This window comes from Chlorocebus sabaeus, chromosome 16 (assembly GCF_047675955.1).
Source record: "Chlorocebus sabaeus isolate Y175 chromosome 16, mChlSab1.0.hap1, whole genome shotgun sequence".
In the NCBI taxonomy this organism is placed as follows: domain Eukaryota; kingdom Metazoa; phylum Chordata; class Mammalia; order Primates; family Cercopithecidae; genus Chlorocebus; species Chlorocebus sabaeus.
Genome location: NC_132919.1, coordinates 40,163,331 through 40,190,637, shown reverse-complemented (window position 1 = coordinate 40,190,637; position 27,307 = coordinate 40,163,331). Strand labels below are relative to the sequence as shown.

The window sequence follows — 27,307 nt, the reverse complement described above, 5'->3', positions numbered from 1 at the left end:
ACCTGAACCCTGCAGGTTCCACCACCTCATAATTATACATGCTAACGGAGGAAGCAGTGGCCAAACAACCCAAAGAAGATTTCTACCACATCGTGGTGTGCCTTTGGATTTTAAAAATTAGTTATTTATGTTAATATTAAAATCAGTCTGCATTCTCTGAGCACAAACCAACAAAACGTTGGGTTAGTTTGCTTGGTAGATGTTGAAGTTAAACAAGATGGTTAGAAAATGCCAAATGGGATACAAGTATTTTGTGGGAAATCCTCACATGGTAACTGAGCACTAACTGCATTTTCATCTGCTTTTCCAAAACAGACAACCCAAAGTTAATTTAATTGATATTATTTTTTAAAGAGACAGTGTCTCACCCAGGCTGCAGTGTGCAGTGCTGCTATCATAGCTCACTGCAACCTTCAACTCCTGGGCTCAAGTGATCCTCCCACCTCAGCTTCCCAAGTAGCCAGGACTACAGGTACATGCCACCATGACCAGCTAATGTTATCAATCCACAGCTCTGCTAATGAAAGCATGTCAATCTTTCAAAAACATTTATTGAATACCTGTTCCTTGCAGAGACCTACAGAGTCATAGACAAAAATAAAAAAATATAGGCTGTACCCTCGAGGAGTTTAAAATCTTACTGAGACAGAAGCAACTGAAATGCAGTGACTGAAGAAAATGCAAAACAAGGTCACAAGGGTATTTTTGTCATTGGCAAATTGAGGACAGAAGTCATTTTCCACAGCTATACTGAACTCTTCTTCGAACCCATATACTCAGAGTTTGGGCCGAATCCCCTGATGAATTTTACCTAGATTGTTCCAGACTCCACCACCTGTCTTTTTTCATGATGCATGGAGGAAGTCAAGCCCAATGGTTACTTCTCCCAGTATGCACTCTGCAAGCGTATAATCAGAGATACTGGCAGCTCCTCCAGGCCCTCCAGCAGGCAGAGAAGGGAGCAGCAGCCTCACCACCTGTAGGCTGTGCCCATTCTATTGCAGGCTGGCTGCCAGCAGCAGCAGCTCACAGCGGTTCCTAGACAGGCTACCTGTCTCCCCTTACTAGGCTTCTGACATAACACAAGAATCCAGTGAGGCAAAAAAGCTAGAGGAAGCAAAGAGGGAAGCTATGAGACCCTGGAAAGAACAATACCTCCTCCAAATTGGTGTATCTATCAGAGTCAGTGTAGGTAAAGATTCGTCGGTTCTTCTTGCCACCTGAATTCTCCAGCTTCAGGATCTCCTGACGGTACTGATAATCCAAAGGACTCTGACAGGCTGCTTCATTTTGGTACAGATCTACTTCAAACTGAGGTTACCATAAGGAAACAGAGATGTGTACATCATTATAATACAGCAAACTTTTGCTTCTGTAACTATTTAATCAAATCAGTCCTACAGAGCTGATGCTACCTGACACGTTTTCATAACCAACACTAAACTAATGGATGGCAGGGGAACCAAGAACATTAGACCTAAAAGGAATCAGACTGATAGTCTAATCCAAGTCTGCGATTATAGACGGCAGATAGCCCAGAGATGAAAAGTGCCTCACCCAGAATCATAAAACTGAGTAGTGGCAATCCCTGTTACACTGCCCTTTAAACACAACAGGGCGAAGTATAAACTGTTACAACCTGTCTGGAAATCACTTTGGCAATATGTATCACCAGTCATGTGGGGGCAGACCAGGTGGAACAGACAGAGCAGACAAAAGACACTGGCTCACCTGGCTAAAGAGCTTCTCCTGCCACCCAATCACAATCTCCTCCTCTTCGTCTTCCTCTGGGCGGTGTCCACCTCCAAAGACAACAGAGTGAGTCAAATGCTTGAGCCGAATCAGCACCACTTCTTGCTCTGTGGTTGATTATAACCAGAGTTCCTATTCTTATATTTGCCACAAAAACCAGCTGGAATTCAGCAATTTATTAAGCACTCAACCTAGAGAAATGCTAGAGAGGCTGTATATAAGAGTTAGTATGAGTAGAAGCCAAGATTACAACCCAAGAAGTCTTAATCACTACTCTAATTTGAGTAAAAGAAAATACCCTCCAGGAATTTTTGGGGGGGTGGGGGGGGGGTGGAGTCTCACTCTGTTACCCAGGCTGGAGTGCAGTGGCACTGTTTCAGCTCACTGCAACCTCTGTCTCCTGGGTTTAACGATTCTCCTGCCTCAGCTTCCCGAGTAGCTGGGATTACAGGCACACGCCACCAATCTGGCAAATTTTTGTATTTTCAGCAGAGATGGGGTTTTGCTATGTTAGCCAGGCTGATCTTGAACTCCTGACTTCAGGTGATTCACCTGCCCTGGCCGCCCAGAGTGCTGGGATTACAAGTGTGGGCCACCGTGCCCAGCCTCCTCCAGGAAATATCTAATCTAACTGGATATAAGAAACTGAAATTTAGATATAAGCTGAATAGCCAGCCCTTCTGCAGTCCAAACTGTCTGCATATGCTAGAAAATAACCCTGGCATTTTTATCTTTACTGTTTCTAAAGCCATATATGTAGTATCACAAACACTGAAATTTAGGAGGCCAAGTGTCAGGAGAGGACAGTGAAGGCAAATACATGATTTTTTAACAGAACCAAATCTGGCTGGACGCAGTGACTCGTGCCTGTAATCTCAACATTTTGGGAGGCTAAGGTGGAAGGATCACTTGGGCCCAAGAGTTTGAGACCAGCCTGGACAACATAGCAAGACCTTTTCTCTACTAAAACTTTTAAAAAATCAGCTGAGTGTGATGGTGTGAGCCTGTAGTCCCAGCTACTTGGGAGGCTGAGGCAGGAGGATGGCTTGAGCCTGGGAGACCAAGGTTTACAGTGAGCTATGATCCTACCACTGCACTCCAGCCTGAGTAACAGAATGAGATTCTGTCTCAAAACAAAACACAAACAAAAACAAAGAAAACAAAACTAATCTAATACACTCTTGGCTGGCTGAGTATGCCTTTTTCAGAGGCACATGTTTCACCACCCGCAAGCCCACACTCTTGCCCAGGAACAGCTCTGAACAGAAAGAGAAACAATAAAGGCAGACAGACTAGTGACCTGACACAACCACTCTGTCCTCTCCTCCTCATTCTTTCGGTTTCCCAGATAAGGAAAACCACAAGAATACAGTTGATCTTCATATGCACATTATATGTTTATTTTTCAAGCAGTCCCCAGTTTAAAAATTGTTTTTTAAAGTGTTTATATGTGTATTTAGAGTTTGGGACACGTTTTGTCTTTTAAAAATGCCACAAATAGAATGTAGATTGCCAGGCAAATCTATAACATATCAGAAGTATAGTCCTTGTTATCTCACTACATTTGGCCACAATTCTGATTAGTATCAGAATTAGTAGTAGATGGCACATCGTCACCATAACACCCACTGGCAGTTGGCTGAGGCCTAAAAGTGGCCAAGTCTATGAGGTCCTTCCAGAGCTCGGCAGCAGGCTGATAATGAAGAAAGTTGCTTGATGTGATTCTTTGCAGGTGAACCCTGTCAAGAAAAGCCCAAAATATTTGTTACCAGACACGCAACCGGGAGATGAACACAAAGCAAGGATTGGGGAAACAAAACAGAGGAGGTGGGGTTGCCAAGGTGTGCTGGGTGCAGACAACGGAGAGGAGGTGGGTGGGTGCGCGGTCCTATGGGGGAAGAGTGAGGGTGAGAGGGTGTACTGGAGACACAGGGCTCTGAGAAACTGGGAGCAACAAGGACGTGAATGGACTTGGGTGGGTCTGTAAGGGGTTCTTGGAGGCTGTGAGTGGATGAGGGTACGGATAGTGAAAGAAGTGGGGAGCCCGGAGAAGAAGTGGTCGGGATTCTAAGCAGAAGTGGGGGCCTCGGAACACCGAGTTCAGGCTGGAATGATCTAAGGACATAAAACCATGGGGCCTCGGGGCTGGGGCGGTGTGACTACCGGAGGCGCAAGTTGCGCACGGGGTCCCGGGAGCGATACACTGCCTCCCCGGTGTCAGTGCTCCAGACGGTCTCCGCCATGACAGCTGCGACGCGCCGCGACTGCGCCGGAAAGCGCGCCGCTCTGTTTTCCTGGCAACAGAGACTCTGGATCGGGAGGCGACGGAGGTGCTGCGCGCGCAACCCGCCGTCCTCGTCACGGCGCCACAGTCGCAGTAGGCCACCCAGTGCAAGTGCAGCCCAAGCCTAACGCCCAAGAGGGCTCCGGGATCCTGCCAATCACCGCTTACCACGTATGCGAGAAAAGCTCACCCAAAGCGGGACCTCGTGTGCGGTGCAAATGAGGAAACTGGCACAGCCATCAGCCCACCTCATATAGCCAGATGCAGAAATGATGATGGAGACCAGGTGATCTGAGTCTTCGCCCTCTACCTTTTCCACCATGCCACACTGCCTTCCACTGAACGCGTGAAAACTTTGGCCTGAAAAATCGGTGGATATAACTGTAAGAAATGCACCCATTATTCCCAAAGGAGGCAGGAAGGTGATTTTCTTAGCCAAACAAGAAAATACATTCTTGGAAGACAAAAAAGTATGTCAGAAGATTTATTAGTCTTTGTGTTGATATTCACTGAACAAAGAAAGAAAAAACAAGGAAGTCAACAGTAAGGAAGGAAAAGATGTTATTATTGAACTAGTTCTTACCTTGTGTGTGTTAGTTTTGGATCATTAAACCACTTTAGATACTGCACGGGCTTCCTGAAAAGCCAAAAAAGTGACATTAACAAGTCATGCTTCGTTGGACTAGCAAAGGAAGGACATGCTGTAACCTCACGTCTGGCGCCCTGGCGTCTTGGGAATGTCAACATTTATCAGGCTTTTTCACATCTGGTCCTCCTCCAACAAAGTAAGCAATTGTCCCCTGAACTCAGGATCTCATGCTAGTTTGATGATTTGGCATTGGAAGCTCTGGGTGCCATAGCCACTAGTTGTGTAACACCAACTCACCATAAATAGCACCATTTATTTAGGATCTAGTGCAGCTTCAGCACTTTGTTTTCATCGTCCCAAATCCTTGTAGAAGCCTCTCAAGAAGGTATTTTTATTCACTTTAAGAGTGAAGTTCGTGAAGGCCAGGGTTTAAAGGACTTGTTAAACTTGGAAGTGGTAAAAGTACTAGGATTCCAGCCCAAGTTCTTCTGTGTTTTGAAGCCTAACCACCTTCCACTTTGCCTCATGGCCTCTCACCTACCAATTTATTCCATAAATGCACACATTTCCAACCTGGAAAATAATAATTTTAACAGATTTTTAAAAGGCATCTTTCTAGCTCCTAAGAAATGGTCTCTCTAATGTTTCCTTTTGTGAGTAGGCAATCTGTGCCACATGCACAACAGCTGATAAAGTGGAGCTTGATTCTAGTTTAATTTTATAACCAAATCCAATGTATAACAAAGCTAATCTGACATAATTATATGCAAAATAGTTTCTATATCACATGGTATGGAGATATAAGTTATTTGTCAAGTAAGCAACCATAATTAGTATTATTTTTATATAGGTAAACTAAGTTTTCATATTTTGTTTACTGATTTCTATGAATCAGGATCCTTTTATGTTTAAATATTCAGTTTATTGGTCTGGTCTTAAGTACATTTACATTGTTTTGCAACCATCATCACCATCTATCACCCTTTCTTATTTTTGAAAATTGAAACTCTGTTCCCATTAAACAGTAACTCCTGATCCCCCTCTTCCAGCCCCTGGCAACTACCATTCTACATTTTCTCTCTATGAAATTTGACTACTTTAGATACCTAATCCATATTGTAGCATGTGTCAGGATGTCTTTTTTTTTTTTTTTTCTTCTTACTTTTAAGTTCCAGAATACATCTATAGAACGTGCAGGTTTGTTACATAGGTATACATGTGCCATGGTGGTTTACTGCACCTATCAACCCATCACCTAGGTTTTAAGCCCCGAATGCATTAGTTATTTGTCCTAATGCTCTCCCTCCCCTTGCCCCCCACTCTGCGACAGGCCCCAGTGTGTGTTGTTCCCCTCCCTGTGTCCATGTGTTCTCATTGTTCAACTCCCACTTATGAATGAAAACATGCAGTGTTTGGTTTTCTGTTCCTGTGTTTGTTTGCTGAGGTTGATGGCTTCCAGCTTCATCCAAGTCCCTGAAAAGGACATGATCTCTTTCCTTTTCATGGCTGCATAGTATTCCATGGTATATATGTACCACATTTTCTTTATCCAGTCTATCACTGATGGGCTTTTGGGCTGGTTCCATGTATTTGATATTGTAATTAGTGCTCCAATAAACATACGTGTGCATGTGTCTTTATAGTAGAATGACTTATATTTCTTTGGGTATATACCCAGTAATGGGATTGCTGGGTCAAATGGTATTTCTGGTTCTAGATCCTTGAGGAATACCCACACTGTCTTCCACAATGGTTGAACTAATTTATATTCCCACCAACAGTGTAAAAGTGTTCCTATTTCTCCACAGCCTCACCACAATCTTCCTGACTTTTTAGTGATTGCCATTCTGACTGGTGTGAGATGGTATCACACTGTGGTCTTGATTTGCATGAACCAGGATTCTTAAAACTGAGGTCCATGAGTGAGATTCAAGAAGTCTATGAATCCTTATCCTAGAATTCTGAATGGGGGATTTTTCTAGAAAGAGTTCATAGCTTTTATCATATTCTCAAAGGAGTTTGTACCCTGATACCAAGAATGGCTTGGGCCAGGCACAGTGGAGTTTAGACCCAAGAGTTTAGACCCACCGGGGCAACACAGGGAGACCCTGTCTCTAAAAATAAAAAATAAAATATTAGCCGGGTTTGGTGGTGCATACCTGTGGTGCCAGCTACTTGGGAGGCTGAGGTGGGAGGATCAAGTGGGCCGAGGAGGTTGAGGCTGCAATGAACATAATTTAAAAGGAAGAAGTAAAATTGTGTTTATCTACATACAATATGAACCTAAACAATCCTAAAGAATCTACAAAAATGCCAGCAGAACTAATACAAGGTCAATATACAAAAATCAATGATATTTCTATATACTAGAAACAAACCATTTGAACTTGAATTTTAAAAATCACAACCACTTACAGTAACATCAAAAAGAACAGAACAGAAAAGTAACAAAACATGTGCAAGCCTTGTACACTTAAAATGTCAAAACATTGGTAAGATGAAGACCTGGATAAAGTAGAGTACTATAACATGTCCATGGATTGGAAGAATCTATATCATTAAAATAATTATCCTCAAGATGATCTAAATCTCAGTAAAAATCCCACCAGGTTTCTTTGTAGAATTGACAGGCTGACTCAACATCTACATGGAAATCCAAAGGAGTTACATAGTTAAAAGAATTTTGAAAAAGAAAAAAGAACTTATATGACCTGATTTCTAGACAATATAATAGTACAGTAATCACTACAATGTGGTATTGTCATAAACACAGACATATAGATTGATGGAACAGTGTAAAGAGTCCAAAATAGGCTGAGCAATGTGGCTCACACCTGTAATCCCAGCACTTTGGGAGGCTGAGGTGGGAGGATCAAGAGATTAGGAGATCAAGGCCATTCTTGCCAACATGGTGAAACCCTGTCTCTACTAAAAATACAAATATTAGCTGGGCGTGGCGGCATGCACCTCTAATCCCATCTACTCCGGAGGCTGAGGCAGGAGACTTGCCTGAACCCGGGAGGCTGCAGTGAGCCGAGATCACACCACTGCACACCAGCCTGGCGACAGAGCAAGACTGTCTCAAAGAAAAAAACAAAAGAGTCCAAAATAGATCTGTACATAGATAGCCTATCAATTTTTGGCAAAGGTCCCAAGGTAATTCAATGGAGAAAGGACAGCATTTTCAACAAATAATGCTGGAATAATAAATCCATAAGCAAAACAAATACAAAGATCAACAAAATTCAACTCCTTACCCTACACAATTTAATGAATTGAAACAAAATGGATCATAGACCTAAAAAGTAATAGTTACAACAATAAAACTTCTAGACAGAAACATAGGGACAGATCGTTGAGATCCTGAGTTGGGTGAATATTTTCTTAGGACTCAAAATGTACAAACTATAGAAGAAAAAATCAATTGTCATCAAAATGCAAAACTTCTTTTCTTCGAATGACACTGTCAAGAAAATAAAAAGACAAGACACACTGTAAAATATTTGCAAAACACCTATCTGATAAAGGACTTATATCTGGAATATATAGTCTTACACCTCAGTAATAATAATACAAACAATCTTATTTTTTAAATGGTCAAAAGATTTGAACAATTTACTGGAGAATATATATGAATGACATTAACGCAGGAAAAGATACTTGATATCATTAATCATCAGAACATTACATATTAAAAACACAATAAGATACCACAGCACACCTATTACAATGGCTAAAATTTAAAAGTTATACCATACTAAATGCTGGTGAGGATGTGGAGCAACTGAAACTCTCATAATTATTTATCAGAATGCAAAATAGTACAGCCACTTTGGGAAACTGGAAATTTCTTATAAAGTGAAACATTTACATACCATATGATCCAACCATCTCACTCCTAAGTATTTACTCAAGAAAAATGACAATATGTGTCCACAAAAAGGCCCATATGTAAATGTGCATAACGACTTATAATAGTAAAAATGGGAAACAGTCCAAATGTCCATCAATGTGTAAATGTTTAAATAAATTGTATAATTTGTATAATATTTATACAATGAAATACTACTCCATAATAAAAACAAAGTAACTGCTGAGACATAAAACCACATGGATGAATCTCAAAATCATTATGCTCAGTGAAAGAAACCAGACATAAAAGACTATATACTATACAATATATTCGATATGGCATTCTTTAAAAAGGAAAAATTATAGAGATGGAAAATAGATCAGTGCTTGCCAAGGATTGGGTGTGGGGATAGGGATTGAGTATAAAGGGCAGTGTAAGGGAATTTTAGGGATGATGAGACTGTTCTATATCTGTGGTGATGCTAAACAACTTGTTGCGTTTGCTAAAAACCTACAGAAGTACGTATCAGTGAGCGAATTTTACTGTATGTAAATTTTAAGCTGTTTCCCAGCTGTGAGGAGCACTTAAAATGGAATGCAGACTATGACAAATGACTCTGTTATAGATGACTCACCTAACCATGCTGAAGGGAGTGAGGAAGCAAAAAGCCAACCTAAGTAACTTTGGAAAACTATTTTGGCTGAAAGTTGAAGGATGAAGACAGAAAGGTCTGTCCACAAACACTGTACTCTAGTGGGTAAATTTGTTCCTCAGAGGAGTTGAGTGAGCAATTCTAAAGCTACCTTATGTACGTACTAGCACTAAACAAATAAGCAAATATGTGGTAGATAATGAGTACCACTTCTGTGTCTGAGAAGGAAGTTATAAATAAGGAAAGGGGTGAAGCCAAGAATGGACCCTGTGATGCTAGATCAGAGTTGGAGGTAGCAGTAAAAATTCATGGATATTTTAAAATATATGTATAAATACCACTTGGTTGAGTTTTTTTTTTTTAAGAAATAAAAATAATAATAATAAATAGGCCAGGCACGGTTGCTCATGCCTGTAATCCCACCACTTTGGGAGGCTGAGGCAGGTGGATCACCTGAGGTCAGGAGTTCAAGACCAGCCTGGCCCACAAGGTGAAACCCCATCTCTACTAAAAATACAAAAATTAGCCAGGTTGGGGGTACATGACTATAATCCTAGCTACTCGGGAGGCTACGGCACAGGAATCACTTGAACCCAGGAGGTGGAGGTTGCAGTGAGCCAAGATCGTGCCACTGCACTCCAGCTTGGGCAACGGAGTGAGACTCCATCACAAAAAAAAAAAAAAGAAAAGAAAAGAAAACGAAATTTTAAAAATATATGTAAAAGACAGAGTCAGAAGTGTGTGTGTGTGTGTGTGTGTGTGTGTATGCATGAATTAGTATCCACACATGGAACTTCTAGCTCTGTCTACTAAGACAGCCCAGAAGCAGTCACTTCTCAATAGAAATGAGCATACCTAGTGCCCAGACCTTGGTTTCTAAAGACCATTCTCCACTACAAAAGAATCAGGGCTCCTTGGAGAATTGATTGATTCCCAGAGAAGCAGCAAAATGAAACCTCTTAGACACTTATTGGCTAGGTAACTCCCATCAGCCAAGAACAATCCTGATATGGGTACGGGTATGTGCTGTTAACAGTCAACATACTTAGCAGCTGGTAAAGATCTTGACAGGACACCAACAGCATCTGCTACAAGTACATTTTGGGGAGGTGATCCCAGGGAGCATTGGATGGGAGTGGGGCTAAACTTAGGCCAACTTAGGCACTAAAATCATGAGTATCCCTGCTTATTCCCAGGCCCCTTCCAGGCAGTGTGTCAACAGGTAGAACAAGTGAGACTACCATGTTGACGTTACCAGAATCAGTAGGAGAATAAAATAGTTCAGCATTACCCAGGAACTGAGCCTCTGAAGCAGGTCACTTGTATATCCTAGCCAGATCTCAAATGTCTTTTCCAGAGAAACATACTAAGCTTCTGATAACTAATTGCTTTATCTTGGGCAGCCCTGTTTTCCCTACAGTGTCCAACAGGTTAGCTCAGGTCTTCAGTGATGTGTCAAGACTTGGGTCAATAGCAGTGTTTTAAATAGTAGGACACTGATAATATTGGCTCCTATGGCTCCTCCCCCTCCAAGAAGAGGATTCAATTTTTTAGAAATGCAGGGATTTTACAATCCACCTTCCATGGTCCTCCCATTCTTGGGTATTCTCCTGGAAATCACAAAGAAATTAATCTCTTCAGCAAATTCTAATAAGCCAGTCTTCTCTTTTTCTTTTTCCAGAACTTTCCACCAACTATAAGATTCTTTCAAGTTTGATCTCATTATAGCCCACTGACTTTTTCTAAATCGTCAGTGAGATTTTGAAAGTATACATTCATATTTACCCAATAATTTTAAGTCAAGATTTTGGCTCTTGTCTCAAAAGAATCATTTGGCTCCAGCTATTAGAACTGAAATTAGGTGGTTCATTGAAATTGCTTTGAGTAAGAATTCTCAGCAATCCTGTCAGAGACTACAAGATGTGGTAGTTAAGAGTTAGTGCCATAATTCATTAATTAATTCACTTAATTTATTCAAAAAATTGTTTTTTGATGGTCTTGGAATATGTAGTATACTAAACAGTCTCTGACCTCATGAAATTTACATTATGGTTGGGGTAGTAAACAAACAAAAAAGTAAAACATAGTACAATATATGGCGGTCAGTTCCACGAAGAAAAATAAAGCAAGGAAGAATAATGCTATGGTTTGAATGTCTCTTCCAAAACTCATGTTGAAATTTAATCCCCAATGTGGATTAATGAATTAATCAACTGATGGATTAATGGGTTATCATGGGAGGGGAACCGGGAGAGACCTGAGCTGGCACATGCACGCTCAGCCCCTCGCCATGTGATACGCTGCACCACTCTAAGGAGAGTCCCCACCAGGAAGAAGGCCCTCACCAGAGTGGCCCCTCAACCTCAGACTTCTCAGCCTCTAGAACTGTGAGAAAGAAACTCTTTTTCTTTATAAGGATACCCAGTTTCATGCATTCTGTTATAAGCAACAGAAAACAAAGATAATAAGAATTATGAGAGGAAGGCCAGACACAGTAGCTCACGCCTATAATCCCAGCACTTTGGGAGGCCCAGGCAAGAGGATTGCTTGAGGCCAAGACCAGCTTAAGCAACATGGCAAGACCTTGTCTCTACACAAATTAAAAAAAAAAAAATTAGTCAGGCATGGTGGTGCATGCCTATAGTTGTAGCTACTCAGGAGGCTGAGGTGGGAGGATTGCTTAAGTCCAGGAGTTTAAGGCTGCAGTGAGCCATGGTCGTGCCACTGCACTCCAGCGTGTGCAACAGAGTGAGACCATGTCTCAAAAAAGCAAAAAAAGTATTGTAGAAAAAGAAGAGTTTGACATTTTTTAAAAGGGAAATCTGGAAACACTAACTAAGACTGTGATATTTAAGCAAGTACTCAAAGATGGTGAGGAAATGAGCCATGTGGATATCTGGAGAATGAGCATTCCAGGCAGATGAAACAGGAAATGCAAAGCTGTGTGCTGGGGCATGGGTGTATTTTGTCTCAACTGTATTAAAACTGATGCAGGATTTTTCTCAGCCCCTTCACTGGACTCACGGCAGGGGTACCCCCTCTACTCAGCCCACCATGCTCAACCTTTTGCAGGAGGGAGCACATGAGTGAGTGAGTGTGGGGTCCAACCAGCCACTCCAAGTGCCAACACAGGAGCAACCTCCATGCAGGGCCTACAGAGGCACCCAACTAAGGATGCCCAAAATCCCAAAGGCCCAGAGGGTTGTTACAGTGCTCCTTTAGTTCCACCGTCCACGGACAGTGATGTGTTAACAGTTCAGTTGGCCCCTTGCCTCATCACGTGGGGCAGCTGCCCTCCACCAGTGAGGGCAAAGGGCCAGTGTGACAACCTTTCTGGGTACCCGCACTTGGTGGCCCCAAGCTGTTGTCTCCACCTCCAGGACCACCAGGACTACCTCGTTCCAGGATACCATTAGTTCCTACCTTCATCATTGCAACAGGGTGCCTCCTGACCTTCCTCTCTCCAGTCCTACCCTCCAACTCTTCCCCACCCTAAAGCCAAGTGATCTGTCTAGAGCAATAATCTGATGACCCATAAAATCTCTTTGCCAATTAAGGAACAGGCACATGTTCCAATTCAGACCAGTGAGATGTAAGAAAAGGCTTGCCAGGATTTCTGGGAAAGCTACTCTTTCTCTTCTGTGAGATTCTCTGCCTTCCCCTGCAGAGGGTTGTGTGTCATTTTGCCTGCAAGGGAAGGACGGAGTTGAAGCTGAGAGGAGGCAAAGCCAGGAGAACTGTAGGGTGAAGGAAGCCAGGCCCACTGAAGTAAGTCAACCCTGAAGTCTATCCTATCCCTGGATTCTTGTTAGAGGTGTGTTTTTTTTGTTTGTTTGTTTCAAATGATCAAAAAATATGGAACAATTATTGGTTGCATAGCAATGTGATACTTGGCAAAAGTGAACAGTACACTTAAACATGGTTAAGATGGTAAATTTTATATTATGTGTATTTTACCACGACTAAAAAAAATTACGCCAACAACAGCAACACAAATATGGAACAAATCGTATAATCACCATCCATGTGGCCAGCATTCAATTTGAAATTTGCCTTATTAGTTAAGCCAATTTAAGCTAGTTTGTTGGTGACCTGGACGCAGCAAACACATGCTAAGTAATACGGAATGTGTGCCTGGAAGTAGGCATCCTGCAATTAACAGGCTTATACTTGATGGAATTGGCTGAAGAGATAGGGCTTGATCCTGAGCTAGAAAGTTAGCGATCCTGTTTAAGGATTGTGAAATAGAACTGGTTTCTCTGCCTCTTGAAATTTAATGTGCAAAAAAATCACCTGGGGATCTTGTTCAAATGAAGATCCTGATTTGGTGGGAACTGAGAGTCTGCATTCCTAACAGTCTGCATTCCTGAGAGAATGCAGGCTTGTTAGGATGCCAGGTGATGCCACTGCTGCTGAGCCGTGGACCACACTTCGGATATCAAGGAGTTACGCTGATGTGCCTGGGAATGGGGACCATATACTATGCAGGCTGTTGCATTTGGAGGATGGTGGGGAAAATTCAGGATGTTGGATTGTGTTACCAACTTCTTACAGCCCTCAGTAATGTTCTACAAGAGACAGGCCCTTAGTTTCACACTGGGCTATGTGAAAACAAAGAAGAAAATACATCTCTGTTAAAGGAGGTTCTCTCTTGGCCAGGCATGGTGGTTCACGTCTGTAATCCCAGCACTTTGGGAGGCTGAGGCAGGTGGATCACGAGGTCAGGAGTACAAGACCAACCTAGCCAAGACCACCAAGATGGTGAAACCCCGTCTGTACTAAAAATACAAATATTAGCTGGACGCGGTGGAAGGTGCCTGTAATCCTAGCTGCTCGGGAGGCTGAGGCAGGGGAATTGCTTGAACCAGGGGGCGGAGGTTACAGTGAGCCGAGGTCACGCCACTGCACTCCAGCCTGGGTGACAGAGTAAGACTCCGTCTGAAAAAGAAAAAAAAGGGTTCTCTCTGCCTATGAACTGCAATTTAAAAATGGCTGAAATATGATCATGTGACTATGTCATCTTGGTCAACTTTTTAGAGTCTGCCCATATTTGTAGAATGAATGCATGAATGAGTGAGTGAACTTAATATAAGAAAGAGCTGGATAATTAGAGCCTCCCAGCAGTGAAGCAGGTTGCCATGTAAATACTGAGCTCCCCAACCCCAGAAGTGTTCAAGCAGTGACTTGATGACCATCTGTCAGCTTTAATGTAAATAAATATGACCTGGGGATTTTGTGAACATGCAGATTCTGATTTGGTACATCTGGGTGGGGCCTGAGATTCTGTATTTCTGAGTACCTCCCAGAATATTCCAATGCTGTAAGACTTTGGACCACACCTCGAGGAACAAAGATGTAGTGGGGAATCCTACAGAGGGTAGAAAGTTCAGCTAGATTAGTAGTTTCCAAATCTGCCTGTATGTCAGACTCACCCAGGAGATTTATTAGAAATAAAGGTTCTCCAACTCCAATGCCAGAGCTGGAATTCTGTAGACCAGGAGCAGAGTCTGGATGCCTGTATTTTTCCCAAGCTTTCCACTGATTCAGATTAGCCTTTGGGAATCACTGAACCAGAGGCTTCTTAAATGTTGTTCAAACTCTAAGCTTACTTTTTTAAAGAATCAGACAAATATAAATCAGGATGAGGCAAAGCCAGGCTGACTAAAATCCCCTTGCTGTATTTACTTGGCAAATATCACCAGGGTCAAAACATTGCCCTGTTATTTATGAGTCCTAGATCTATGCTTAACTCCATTTCTAGAGAATTAACATTTCCTGTATTTTTGCAGATTGGAATTACATTGCCCTCTTACAGTAGCCTAATTAATGATTTCTAGAACTCCATCAACTTGAAGTGAAACAACATAATTATGTTAAAAAAAAAAAAGGAACTTCCACATTAGATTTCTTGGAGAATGTTTCAAAAGATAAAAATAGCAAGGAAATCTAGGATTGTGTGATGCATCGAAAACATCCCACAAACGGGAATCGTCCCAATTGAGTCTGTTAGGTCATGGTCTCTTGCTCTCATTGCAGCTGTAAGCAGGGAATTGCAGATCCCTAATCTGAGGCTGTAAAGTTTTATTGCCACAGATTTTATAAGTTCTAGGAGGTCAGAATCTCAGGCAGATTTAATCAGTTTCTGTTTTTCTTGCCCATTCATCATTTTCTCTTTTGACATAGCCGCAAATGGGAGGGTTCATGAAGGTGGGCCGGCGCCAGGTTTTAGAACTTGGGGCTGGAGGGAGAGGCTGGACTTTTACCCCACTGCAGGGGTTAGAAGGGCCAGTTGAATTTGTAGGATGTGAAATCCAGTAAGGACCATGATTAAACTGCCAGGAGTGGCAGTGCCTCAGGCACTGGATCCAAATTCAGGGCAAATTTTCAGAGTTTAGACACGGAAAGCTAACAGTGGGGCCATCACCTCATGTGGGGCCAGGTACTGAGGTCAAAATGGGCCTCCTAAAATCTGTAGCAAGAAGGGAAAAGAAAAAACATGAGTTACTATAAGCAATGTAGGCTGGTTTTCAGCTGTCAGGCTAGAAAATTCTGCTAGGCTTTATTTCAGCAGACAAACATCATCAGCTATGCAGTAGCCGGGTCCACAGGGACTTCAGAGAGGTGAGAGCAACTAGCCTAGGTTGCCGAGTTCAAGAGCAGAAACCCTGCCTGGGCCAGCTGCTGTCCTCAGGCTGAAGATGGACTATTTCAAATCCATGTGACCAAAAGAGGGCAAAACTAGAGCTGGCTCCTTGGGGGATAGGGTGGTGCCATGGCCCCCATCACCTCCTTTTTTCTTCCCATTAGATAGCAAGCAGCTCATTGCAGAGCCACACAGTCACCAGGACAGAGAGAATGTCCAGCAGCAGAAGCCAAAAAAAGAAACTTTTCCTTTCTGTCTCCCCTGTCTGTGGCATGCAACCCAGCCATGAGGACGTGGGGTTGAAGCCATTTCCTTTTTCAGTTTCAGCTTCTGACCCTCCTCAGGATTGGAAGTGGAGATTCAGAGGAGGCTGGCAGGGTGAAAGCATGACGTCTCAAGAACCAGCTCGTGCTGAAGTCACTGCTCACCTTCCTGTCTCAGGGATGCTCCTGATGCTAATCACTTTGTGTGAATCATGCTCTACGTGTCGGCATGCCTGAGCCCAGCTTATCCTCATGGCATCCTGTGAGGCAGGCTGCTGCTCCTACTCCCACTTGCCAGAAGAGGAAGCCGAGGCTCAGAGACTGAGTGACCCTTGGGGTTACAGCCACCGAGCAGAGTCATCAGGGCACTATGAGATTTCCTTCCAACTCCACTCTGAACTCACTCTCGGTGGCCCAAGCTGGACCCAGCGAACACCGTAGTGGCCCAGAAAACACAGAGCACAGGTTACATTTGGCTCACGTTCCTGGAGTGTCCATTGTAGGTTGCTGTGAAGTAAATTTTAAATTTTTGTATAAAAGCAAACAGATAAGTTATTGAGTGGGACATAAAAGCATGAATTTGAAAGTTAAAATGTAAGATATTGACCTTTTACTTAATAATAATGTAACAATATTGCTTTATTAATTGTGACAAACGTACCATTGTAAAATAAGATAATCATAATGGAAACTGGGTATGGAGTGTTCAGAAACTCTGTATTATCTTTGTAATAATATGATAAATCCAAAATTATTCCAAAATAAAAATTTTTCTCTTAAAAAAGTAAGATATCAAAGAAATTTTAGAATCTCAGTTTCCTTCAGGGGTACCTGGTCACAATTATCTTTTGTTAGAGGCATATCAGAGACCGTGTTGCTCACTGAGTGGAAGCACATTCTACAGTGCACTCTTTCGGCCTCTTGGAAAGCCTGTATTCATTTGAAGAGAGTAGGATGGTGAAGATTCTTTCACTTCCTCTCCCCGGCCTCTGTCCCCTTCTTAGCATTGTGAGAAGAGTGAGAGGCAATTACCACTTCACCCTCCCCAGGTTCCCACCAGAGTGGAAGGAATCCCATCACAGACAGAGACTGTTTGAGCGTTTCACTCCATTCCAGCCTCCACCACAATCTTCCAGAGCATCTATTATCCTCATGTACCCCAAAATCATCAGGGCGGAGCCCCAGGAGGGAAGTAGTGAGAATTCAGCCATTTACAGTAAGTCCTAGGGAGCACATACCCTGCAGCCTGCCCCGACCTGTGGGTTAGTCAGCAAGCAGGGCAGGACGCCTTCTTGGGGCCCCTACTCAGGACCCCAGCCTCCCTCCAGCATAGACACCTAAGAAGGCAGCTTCGCAAGCCTGGGCGCGAAGCAAGCATGAGTTCTGTTGCTTCTAAAAGATTCTTTCAGCATCTGGGAAATAGGCATTGAAGTTCCATCTTAGGTTTGGAAAAGGGGGCTTGAACTGCTATTTTCTCCCAACTGTAAATGAGACAAGATTCAGTCGTTCATTATGATCTCTTGGCTCTCTCTGTTCCTTTCCAGCTTGTGATGGGCAGTGGGGGCTCTAAATCAAGGAAAATAGAAGAGAAAAGAGAAAAATTCAGAAATTATTCCTTCTAGCTACATTTTTTTAAATTTTATTTTTAAGGTTTTTTAAGAGACAGGGTATTGCTCTGTCACCCAGGCTGGAGTACAGTGGCACTATCATGGCCCACTGTAACCTTGAACTCCTGGCCTCAAGGGATCCTCCTGCTTCAGTCTCTGAAAATACTGGGATTATAGGTGTGAGCCACCACACCCAGCCCTAGCTACACTTTAGTGCAGTATTTCATTCAGGCTAGAAAACGGTCTTCAGAGACAGCTTTAGAACTGACAGTCAAGAACTTGGACTTGAATGACTGAATTAAGCCAAGGAAATTTTTACACCAGTGTCATCATCTTTACCATCAAAGCAAATCTTATTGATTGCACAATGTAATTTACAGCTCTTGAGAAGTTTCCGATTTAATTTGGGTAAGAGGAAAGATGCATAGAGACAATAAATAGGAAAAGCAAAGGGGAGAAAAAGAATTAGTGTGCAATGCTTTCTGGAGCTTGGCAGACAATGATAGCTTCATGGAGAAGAGAAGGCTTGAGCTAGATATTGGACTTGGACAAGAAGGGAGCAAACGAGTCAGGTATGGAGAATGGCAGACGAACAGACAGAGGGTCAGGAATGTGCATGGCATGTCAGGGAATGAATAGTTTACTTGGCTGCAACAAAAAGCTTGGGTAAAGGCGCAATATGTGATAGGCTGGGATGGATACAGGCTTAGGCAATATAGGGCCTTGGCTAATACCTAAGACCTTGTCCTATGGGTAGTGGGGTGCTGTGTACAGAAAACTACCGTAAAGGGACATGCGGTTTTGGGGCAGACTCAGGAAGACCAGTGAGAAGGCTGACATTGGAGCAAAATAATTGTAATTTTTTTGCAATTACAGAAATTGGGGCCGGGCGCAATGGCTCACACCTATAATCCCAGCACTTTGGGAGGCCAAGGTGGGTGGTTCAACTGAGGTCAGGAATTCAAGACCAGCCTGGCCAACATGGTAAAACGCTGTTTCTAGTAAAAATAGAAAAAATTAGCTGGGCATGGTGGCGCAAGTCTGTAGTCTCAGCTACTTGGGAGGCTGAGGCAGGAGAATCACTTGAACTCAGGAGGCAGAGGCTGCAGTGAGCCAAGATATTTTCACTGCACTCCAGCCTGGGCAATAGAGTGACACTCTGTCTCAAAAAAAAAAAAAAAAAAAAAAAGGGGGAAATTCAGGGCAGGGCAGAACCAGAATGTGGGGAAGTCAAGGAAGCCACAGTTGCAAGAGATTTATGAAGGAAAAATGAACAGGATTCGGTGACCAAGAAGATGGGAGGAAGGAAGAGAAAAGAGGAAAAGAAAAAAGAAAAGTACCCAGGGTGTCTCCCTGGTTTCCAACTTGAGTGACTGAGAGAACGATCACATTCCCAGCAGAATTTTTCTTCTTTCTCAACAAGATTTTTCTTGTTCTTTTGTTTCTGGTTGTCCCTCAGAACTAAGAAGAAACAGCCTTTGGGATAGTTGTCCTCCTACCCCATCCCAGCTGGTCCTAAGAGTGAGAACATAGGATTCTCATCCCCCTTTTATATAAAGAGAACCTGAGGGTGTGTAATGTGTACAAGACTGTACAATGAGGCAGAAGCTGACCGGCACTGGGACCTACAAGGTCTACTGATCCACAATTGAATTCTAAACATCACAGCCCAAGGGAACCAACACAATTACTTAGTGGACCCATTACTCTTTCCAGAGAAGGAAACTGAGGCCTCTGAATAAACAGTAATTTCCCCAATGTCACATGCTGCTGACTAGCAAGCTAGGACTAGAGCCAGGCTTGCTGAGTTTTAATAATCCAGTGCTCCTTGCATTTTTGCTAGTCGCTTTGTCACATCTGTATGCACGTGCATGTGCAAACACATACACACACACATATACATGATTGCTTGCTTGAGAAACAGGGCATTTATTGGCATGATATTTTCTTTATGGACGTATCACAAAGCATATCATCAGACCACTCACAGAATAACAATAGCAATCAAGATTGTTTTTTGTTTAAAATACTGTGTTTATTTGTAGCTTAAGTGGGAGTTGGTTTATTGCCCCATCTCTACTCTGAGCAACTCAGGATTTATTCTGGGTCAGATTGTCTTGCTCCATTGGGGTCTGTCCCCTTTCCCAGCCCTATGCCTACATTACCCTGCCAAGGCAGGGAACAGATCTGACAGCTTTTTTGCTTAAGCAAACTTATTAAAATTCATAATTTATCAACTAATTAGGAAGAGAGAGGATTAGGAGTAAGAAAAAAATCAGAAGCACATACTATTAGGTGCTCAGTGAGTATTTAAGAGGAACAGGGAAAGAGGGAACACTGAGGGGAAATGGGTGAATGGCGTTAACTGAAAAAAAAAAAGACTTTCCATTAATGAAGAGAAGGAAGAGACAGCACTCTGCCCACCCACCAGGCTGGTTCCCAGGGAAGCCCTTCAGTCCCGGCATGCTGTGGCTAATTGGAAAAATTCATTGATCATAGGTTTGCCAGTTGGAACCCTTATGTTATGCCAATCTCAGAAGCCACCAAGCATCAGATCAATTCTACCACTAAAAAATACCAGGAGGCCGGGCTCGGTGGCTCATGCCTGTAATCCTAGCACTTTGGGAGGCCCAGGCAGGAGGATCACTTGAGCTCAGGAGTTCTAGACTAGTCTGGGCAACATAGGGACTAGTAGAGAACATCTGTCTCTACAAAAAATTAAAAACTAGTAGGGAATGGTGGCACATACCTGTAGTCCCAGCTACTTGGGAGGCTGAGGTGGGAGGATGGCTTGAGCCCTTGCACTGATTGGTGATCACGCTACTGCACTCCAACCTGGGTGACAGAGTGAGACCTTGTCTCAAAAAAAAGAAAGAAAGAAAGAAAGAAAGAAAGAAAGAAAGAAAGAAAGAAAGAAAGAAAGAAAGAAAGAAAGAAAGAAAGAAAGAAAGAAAGAAAAAACTAGGAGAAGATAACACAGCCTCCTCCTGTCTGCTAGGGAGACATACAACCCATCCCAAATATTTCTTTTCTCATCTACAAATCCCTCCTCTCTCCAACGGGGGCTGCCTGGCAATGTCCCCATCCCTTCCAACAGCTCATGCTGCCCCGGGACACCATTCAGAGAAGCTCTGCCATCTGCACACCCCTCCAGAGACCAGGGACAGCTTAAGCCAGAGTGCCTGGGTTCCTCCCTTCTCTGGGGTAGAACTAGTGGATGAATCCCAAAAGGGGTAAACATGGGCATATAAAGCCATCCTTGGGACAAGAAGTGTTTGTTTGGTGTTCTAGGAAACCAACAAAAGGAAATGCATTTGAGTCAGGAAAGAAAAAAACAAAACAAAAAAAACCCTGCCCAGCTATGAATGACAGCCAAGCCAGCAGACAAGGGTGAAAACAGACAGCTAAGGAAGGGACTAGCTGCGCGCCCATGGGAGACGGCACCTGACATGGGCCCAGTGTGAGAGCTACAATCACCTTACACAAACAGATCGGTCGCTGTGTTACTGACCACGAGTATCCTTTGGATCAACCAAAGGTTGTGTATGCAGCGTGCAGCATTCTAATTCTAGAAGGCGACAGAGGTGAGCCAGCTATGTCCAAAATCAGTCTCATTTATAAACTGTGTTTCTGGGAAGTGTGCATGCATGTTTGTGTATGTGTGTGGATGTGTGTACTGCCATGTGCCAGCAATAGACCTTATCTTCATTGGGTACTCCCTGCTGCTGCTGCTATTGCTAAAATATCTTGGACTCTGCACTGACATATGAGAAGCTATTGGCCTTTTTGGCTTTCTCCTGGACTTTCTGCCTTCCATTCTTCATTTCTCAGGCCAATTTGCCATTCCCACATGGGAAGACATCTACCTGTGCTACAGATTTGACTAGACTGAGATAAACCCATGACAACATGTCATCACATGTCAGCAAAGCTCTAAAATAAAAATTAGCTATAGGACAATAGGCATGTCACTGTCAGATTGACTGCCTCCAGGTGTGCTTCACGCCAATATCAAGGAAGGATCTTACTGGGCTGGAGTTGACACTGCCCCATCCTATTTGACCCATTACAGAAAGACCAAATCTAGGACATATTGTATCATGTCATAACATGATAAAACTCAGGAATGATCAGACCTGTATTTTGCTGTTACCCTGACTCCATAACTCACTGTATTTTGTACATAGGAAGCAATGTTATCCCATAGGGTCTTCTAAAAGGAAGTTCCATCTTCAAATTATTCAGAACCAACTAGGTCAAGATCTGCCTAATGACACAACTTCCTGAACACATTAAGCATAAAACTCAGAGGCAAGAACCTTGAGAAGCATGTGCCAAAGTTCAGGGAATGATCAGACAAAGAAACAATACTTGGCTAAGGAGATGAAGTGTGTTTCAAAGAAAACAAGAAGAGCCTGATGTCTCACACACCTCTCCTGGACACCTGCCTTCTTCTGAGATGCCCAGCTCATTTGCCTGGATTCATCACAAGAGAAGCAGTTTTTAGATATATTCCATCATCTAGAGAAAGGAAATATCACTTTTTTGAAGGTGAACCAAGAAGTTTGGTTTGGGGTTGATACATTTTTGACAGTTGCTCCCAGAGTATTTTCAACTCAGAGTATGATTTCGTAAAGAGGCTTATTATGTTTTAAATTGTCTGTCTGTAAAATACACTCTCATGAAATTTTGTTTTCTCAGAATCTTCCTATTTCCTTCTTGTATGAATCTAATGAGCTTAAATTTCCAAAGTCATTGAGGTAGGAAAGGTATGTAGCATTATACTTGAGCTTTAGGTCAATAATTTATAGGATAGTGGTGGTTTTGTTTTGTTTTGTTTTGTTGAGACAGAGTCTCGTCCTGCCACCCAGGCTGGAGTGCAATGGCATGATCTTGGCTCACTGCAACCCCTGCCTCCCAGGTTCAAGTGATTCTCCTACCTCAGCCTCCCAGGTAGCTATTGCTAAAATATTACAGGCATGCACCACCATGCCTAGCTAATTTTTGTGTTTTTAATAGAGACGGGGTTTCACCATGTTGACCAGGCTGGTCTCGAACTCAAGTGATCCACCCACCTTGGCCTCCCAGATACTGGAGTTTTTTAATGGGCCACCCTATAGAAGGCATGAAGTCATAAATCATAATAATCACCAAAACCAACCATTGATTTCACTATTAGAAAATTTGAGACACCAGAAGGTGAAGTGACTTGCCTAGAGCCATACAATGGCAGAGGCAGGGACTGTAACCTCTAATGACAAGCTTAGGGCTCTTCTCACCCTTTGGTGGCCAAAAGTATTTTGAAATTTTGACCAAAAAAAATTAATGTTTATTAATCATTTTAAATCCAAAAGATGAATCCATTGGATTCCATGGTAAACTGGGTGGAAAGTAAGGGAAGGATCAAAGGGCAGCGAATATATGAATGGGGAGGAGAACCATTTAGGTTGGTGCAAAAGTAATTGCGGTTTTTGCAATTCCTTTTGCATCTACCTGATAATTGTTCATAATTCTAAGAGCTATTCGGATCCCATTAGGAGTTTAAGAGGGACAAATGTGCTCAGGGTGTGCAGCTTTGCCTTCCAGGACTAGATCAGGATCATGCATTTAAGTTGGAAGATGGAAAGAGGAGTTGCTTCACCCACAGTCAGTGGTATTGCATCAACCAATCCCTGCCATTCTGCAGTTTCCTGGTGCATGTGCCCAGAGTCACATGGTGTTTCCTGCTAAGCCTCAGCGTCTCCTCCAAGCCACACCAAAATTTTTCCGTCTGGGCCTTTCCCAGAAGTACATTCTTGCTGGAAGGTATAAAAGACCAGCTCCTCCAAGCAGAGCAACTCCCTGGCTGCTGCGAAAAGACAAGGCACCGGGCAGGTAAGACTCTTCAACTTTCATCTTTCCTGGTTTCTGCAAAGTTAATGATGAAATTTCCTAATGTATTCTCAGAAAGCTTAGCACTGGATTTGGACTTGGCTCTATCAGGCATTTTCTGGTGCCAGCTTTAGCCACCCCATGGCACACTCCCCTTGTTTGGTATATGAGAGAATGTAATTAAGCCTCCCCCAACCACTGTGGGGGAAAAAGGCTTTTCTGTGTCTGAAAACTATGTCACAGAATCATAGACTCTTAGGGCTGGAAGGTACCATAGACCTCTCTTATCCACCCTGCTTAGGAACTGAGATCTAAGCAATTTAATGTGTCCAGAATCATATGGGAATTTGGGGAAAAACATTGACAAAATGGTGCTCCCTGTGCTATTCTTGAGGCAGTTTGATGAAATCTGGCCTCTCCACTATAATGGACATTTTGCAGTGTTTTAAGGGGTTCCCTGAGCCGGAGCTGTCAGGTCTTCATCTCATTTCCAGCATCTCATGCCTGCCATCTGCAGCAGATCCGGCCATCTAGTTTTCCCAGTCCTAGCTGTCTGAAGTGCCCTGTGGACACCTGGCTCTCAAGCAGGTGTGTGACCTGTTTGCAGCAGTACTAGGCAGGCTTCATTTTGGGAGAATGGGATGGTTAAATCATATTTGTTTTTGATGCAATTGTGTGCCTCAAATCTTTTGGTTGAAGTAGATTATTTCTGCTCTAGAGGGCTTGATAAGAGCTATCTCTTCATTCTCATCCTGATCTTGGAGTCACTCAAAAGATCAAGAGAGTGTTCCTATGGGTGATGGGGCAAGAATTATGGCTTTCCTGTTGGCTCACTCCACCACCCTCCACAGGGCTCTTTCCAGTCATGGAAGAGAATCTCACTGACTTCATCCCTTCTCAGGCCTTCCCCCATCTCTTTGGTGACTGCTCAGCAACATTGAGAACCAAAGTCTGGAAGGCCTTGGTACTCAGAGTGTGGTCTACAGACCAGCAACATCATCATCACCTGCAGCTTACGGGAAGTGCAGATTTTCAGGCCCCTCCTATGACTTTCTGAGTCAGAATCTGCATTTACCCCAATCTCTAGGTGATTAGTAGGCACATTACAGTGTGAGAGGCTTGCCGAGAGACCATCTCTGCCCTCTCCCTCTGCAACCTCCAGATGCCGAACTTCTCTGCTCTAGGAGTTTCATTCATTCAGCATGCACCCAACACCTATTATATATTGACATACTTAGGTCCTGGAAAACAAATACATAAGATGGAGCCCTTCGGGAGTTCATGGCCTGATAGGGGAAACAGATGTGAAGACCGTAATATGAGATATGGATGAAATACTGTGGGAGGACAGAAAAAAGAACGATCTAACTTTTCCTGGAGAAAACTGGTAAACTTCACAGAGAAGGTGGCATTTGGTCTGGGTGTTGAAGGATGGATAGGAGTTTATTAGGCAGAGAGGGTATAGTATGGGGAAGAGCATGAGTGGAGGCATGGGATTGTGGACCGGCCTGGCATTTGAGGGGCAAAGGCTGTGGCTCTGTCTCCAGATAGTGCTTCATGTCCCAGGGAAGGCTCCAGGCTTTGCTGCAAACCAAAGGGCTTGGGAAATGGTTTCTGCACTCACCATGTTGATAAGAATGCAGATAAATATCCACACATCACAGAAGCCTCTTGTTGGCCGTTTACACTGTGAAGCTCCATGCCCTCTTGCCCTGCGTGGTTCTGGCTGCAGACAGTGTCCCTCTAGAACCTTTTTGCACACCCCCTTTTCAGTGACATGACCTTGTATGTACCTGGCTCTGATTTTTATTCACACCCTTCCTTCACACCCACCCAGAACATTGCCAAAGACATGGGAAAATAATTTATCTGTGGCCTTGAAGTCCCCACTCCTCCACTTTCCAGTGAGGAGAGCATGAAGGGGGTCCCAAAGAAGAGGAGAGGAGAAATGAGTACTTAAGTACTAGTTCCTGTTTAATTTTCTCAACTTTCATATCTTCTTCTATGATCTTGTCTTCCTCAGGCTGTCTCAGATGATGCCTCTTTTAAAAATGGACTAATTTTTTACCTTGTGTTTGTCATTTATTATGAAATGCATTAGTCATTCAAAGAACAACATAATGAATGCTTGTGCCCACAGCCGTCTTAAAAAAATCAATGATGTGGTGGTTGCCAGGAGCTGGGGGGAAGGGGAAATAGGGAGTTGGTGTTCAATGGGTATAGGGTTTCAGTTTTTACAGGATGAAAATGTTCTAGAGATCCATTGTACAACATGTGAATATACCTGACATTATAGTACTACATAGTTTAAGTGACTAGGATGCTAAATTTTATGCTATGTGGTTTTTTTGGGTTTTTGGTTTTTTCTTTCTTTTTTTTTTTTTTTTTTGGAGATGGAGTCTCACTCTGTCACCCAGGCTGGGGTGCAGTGGTGCAATCTTGGCTCACTGCAACCTCCACCTCCCAGGTTCAAGCAATTCTCCTGCCTCAGTCTCCCCAGTAGCTGGAATTGCCAGTGTATGCCACCACGCCTGGCTAATTTTTGTATTTTTAATAGAGACAGGGTTTTACCATGTTGGCCAGGCTGGTCTCCAACCCTGACCTCAAGTGATCTGCTACCTTGGCCTCCCAAAGTGCTGGGATTACAGGCATGAACTACCACACTTGGCCATGTTTTTTTAATCACAATTTGTTTTTTAAAGTCAATGATACCTTTTCCTCCAAAATCATCATCTCTGTTTGTCTGAAGGGCAGATTTCTGCTAACTCAATGAACCCTGCAATGGGTCCCCTGAAGCTGCAAAATATGGTGACAGAGGGATAGGAGGTCACAGAATATCTTTCTCCTGGGGGCCATACAACTCTAAGGACAAGAGCCCACTGAGAGGTCAAGCTGTTTGAGAACTCATCTTGGGGTAGGGAGAAGTAACAGAGAATCTTGGCCAGAGAGGTATTTATTCATGCCTTGCCTTTTCTCTAGAGTTAGCTTACAAAAAGTACATCCAACAAGATACAAATTATTCAAGGGAAAAATTGGAGGCAGACGGGGTGAAAGAGGCTGAAATGACCTGATCCAGATACAGAGTTCTCCTGGTCTGGCCTATTCCAAGGGGAGATGATTTGGAGAGGGTCTGCAAGACAAGTGGGGAAATCTGTCAGGCAGAGCTCCAGAATTTCTCTCTGGGAGCTGAGCCTTGGGGAGACGTGGCGGGGGGGCAACCTGAGGCTGCTCTCCCTAGTGTGCTTCTGGATTCTACCAGTGAATGCCGTGCTGCAGGGAGAGCCCATGCGCTCTTGTGAAAACTGAGGAGCCTCTCAGGACCATGTTCTACACACACAATCATTCCATCTCCCCAGGCTGGAGCCAGAATCTCCTCAGAAGACATACGGGGTCTGCTCCACTAAGCCCAATGAAGACCCTCATCAGAAAACAAAGCTGCACAAAATTTACTCTAAAGACTTGCGTTCGAGTTAAAGCTCATGGCGAAGGGGTTAATCCATGAGCTGGAATCTTCCCAGGCAGGCTGGGGCACAGCTGTGGGCTCAGGGGAGCTCTGAGCTTTGTCATAACTTTCAGTAGTGCCATCAAGTTGGCACTTTGAGGGATGGGGAAGCCCCTGCCAGGTTTCCGAAGGGAGGCGCTGAGTGTCTACCTCTCAGGCACTCTCCCCTGGGGCTGGGCCAGAGGAAACTGGCTTGCAGGGAGGCGTGCATCCTGGAGGGAAGGAGGGAGGAGAGCTCAAAGGCAGGCTCCAGGCTTGGTAACAGCGTTTCTCACACCTGTGACAAGACAG

General features: G+C 43.4%; 1 protein-coding gene across 2 annotated transcripts in view; it reads right to left on the bottom strand.

Moving 5' to 3' along the window:
* Window positions 1–27,307, bottom strand: part of MKS1 (MKS transition zone complex subunit 1) — a 44,621-nt gene that overhangs the window by 9,206 nt on the left and 8,108 nt on the right. Inside the window, exons 4-9 of one of the 2 annotated variants that reach the window (XM_008011324.3) lie at window positions 6,785–6,846; window positions 4,620–4,673; window positions 3,916–4,396; window positions 3,382–3,491; window positions 1,732–1,859; window positions 1,156–1,311 (exon numbers count right to left, since the gene is read on the bottom strand). In XM_008011324.3, coding sequence (XP_008009515.3) covers window positions 1,156–1,311; window positions 1,732–1,859; window positions 3,382–3,491; window positions 3,916–3,995 — 474 coding nt within the window. In that variant the 5' untranslated portion in view covers window positions 3,996–4,396; window positions 4,620–4,673; window positions 6,785–6,846. The remainder of the gene's footprint in view (window positions 1–1,155; window positions 1,312–1,731; window positions 1,860–3,381; window positions 3,492–3,915; window positions 4,397–4,619; window positions 4,674–6,784; window positions 6,847–27,307) is intronic. The other variant, XM_008011326.3, reaches the window with a different exon arrangement.